The sequence below is a fragment of the Acanthisitta chloris genome, unplaced genomic scaffold, assembly GCF_000695815.1.
Source record: "Acanthisitta chloris isolate BGI_N310 unplaced genomic scaffold, ASM69581v1 scaffold30253, whole genome shotgun sequence".
In the NCBI taxonomy this organism is placed as follows: Eukaryota; Metazoa; Chordata; class Aves; order Passeriformes; family Acanthisittidae; genus Acanthisitta; species Acanthisitta chloris.
Window position 1 is genome coordinate 5,381 of NW_008664784.1, and position 910 is coordinate 6,290.

The 910-nt window shown below is 43.8% G+C and overlaps 1 protein-coding gene across 1 annotated transcript in view; it reads right to left on the bottom strand.

Annotated features, from left to right (window-relative positions):
• Positions 1-358: 358 nt before the first annotated feature.
• KCNK12 (potassium channel, subfamily K, member 12) overlaps positions 359-910 on the bottom strand; it is a gene marked incomplete at its 5' end in the record, with an annotated part of 10,139 nt that continues 9,587 nt past the window's right edge. The window contains one exon of the mRNA XM_009071502.1: positions 359-488. Coding sequence (XP_009069750.1) covers positions 359-488 — 130 coding nt within the window. The remainder of the gene's footprint in view (positions 489-910) is intronic.

Sequence of the window (910 nt, forward strand, 5' to 3'; positions counted from 1 at the left end):
GCTCTCCTTAACCCAAACTTCTCCCACTGCTGGAGAAGCATCTGGCTGCTGCAAAGAGAGGTAACTGTGTTCACATGTGAGTGTGAGAGATCCTCATTGCCTCATTTAGGACTATTTTACTTTTCTGATATGCTGATGTTTGTTGTTTGGGTTTCTCGGTGTGTTTTTTTTGTTGTGTTTTTTATTTTTTCTTCTTTTTTAGAAAAGCCACTTGAAGGTCAGCTGTCAAATGGACTGAAGAATCAGTGCAGGAAAATTAAAAATCATGACATCATGTGTAGGCTGTAAATAATGGGCAACACCCTTTTGATCATTAAACCAGAAAATTATCTCTAGATTTTCTGATGTTTTTAGCCCATTAAGAAGGCAGGGATATGAGCACACTGTTGATGATTTGCACCACTCTCCTGGCACTATAATCACTGGCTGCAGACCAGAGGCTGCTGGTGGGATGGATCCCAAACCTGCAGGAGGCTTTACTGGAGGAGGCAGCTGTGGATTGCCATGACATTCAACTCCTTTCCAAAACCCACAGACACCCCAAGGCAGGTCCATTTTCTGCTGGAGACTGGACCAATAAGACCATGGGCATGCTTAAATTTGGGGATGGAGGCAACTCCATCCCTGAGTGCTATGCAAACCAAGGCATGTCCTCAAATTCTGCTTTCAGACAAGAGTAAAAAATGCAAGCCTTCCCTGCCCTGGTGCTGTCAAAACCAAGGCTCTCCCTCAAGATGCAGGTACATTGAGCATTGGAAAAGAATGCTATGGTAATTTTGTGACACATGCCTGAGCTTTGGGGCCCAATTGTGTATTTTAGCACCTTATTTTCTGTTTAGAATCATAGAATTTTAGGGGTTGGAATGGACCTTAGAGATCATCTAGTTCCAACCCCCTGCCAAGGGCAGGA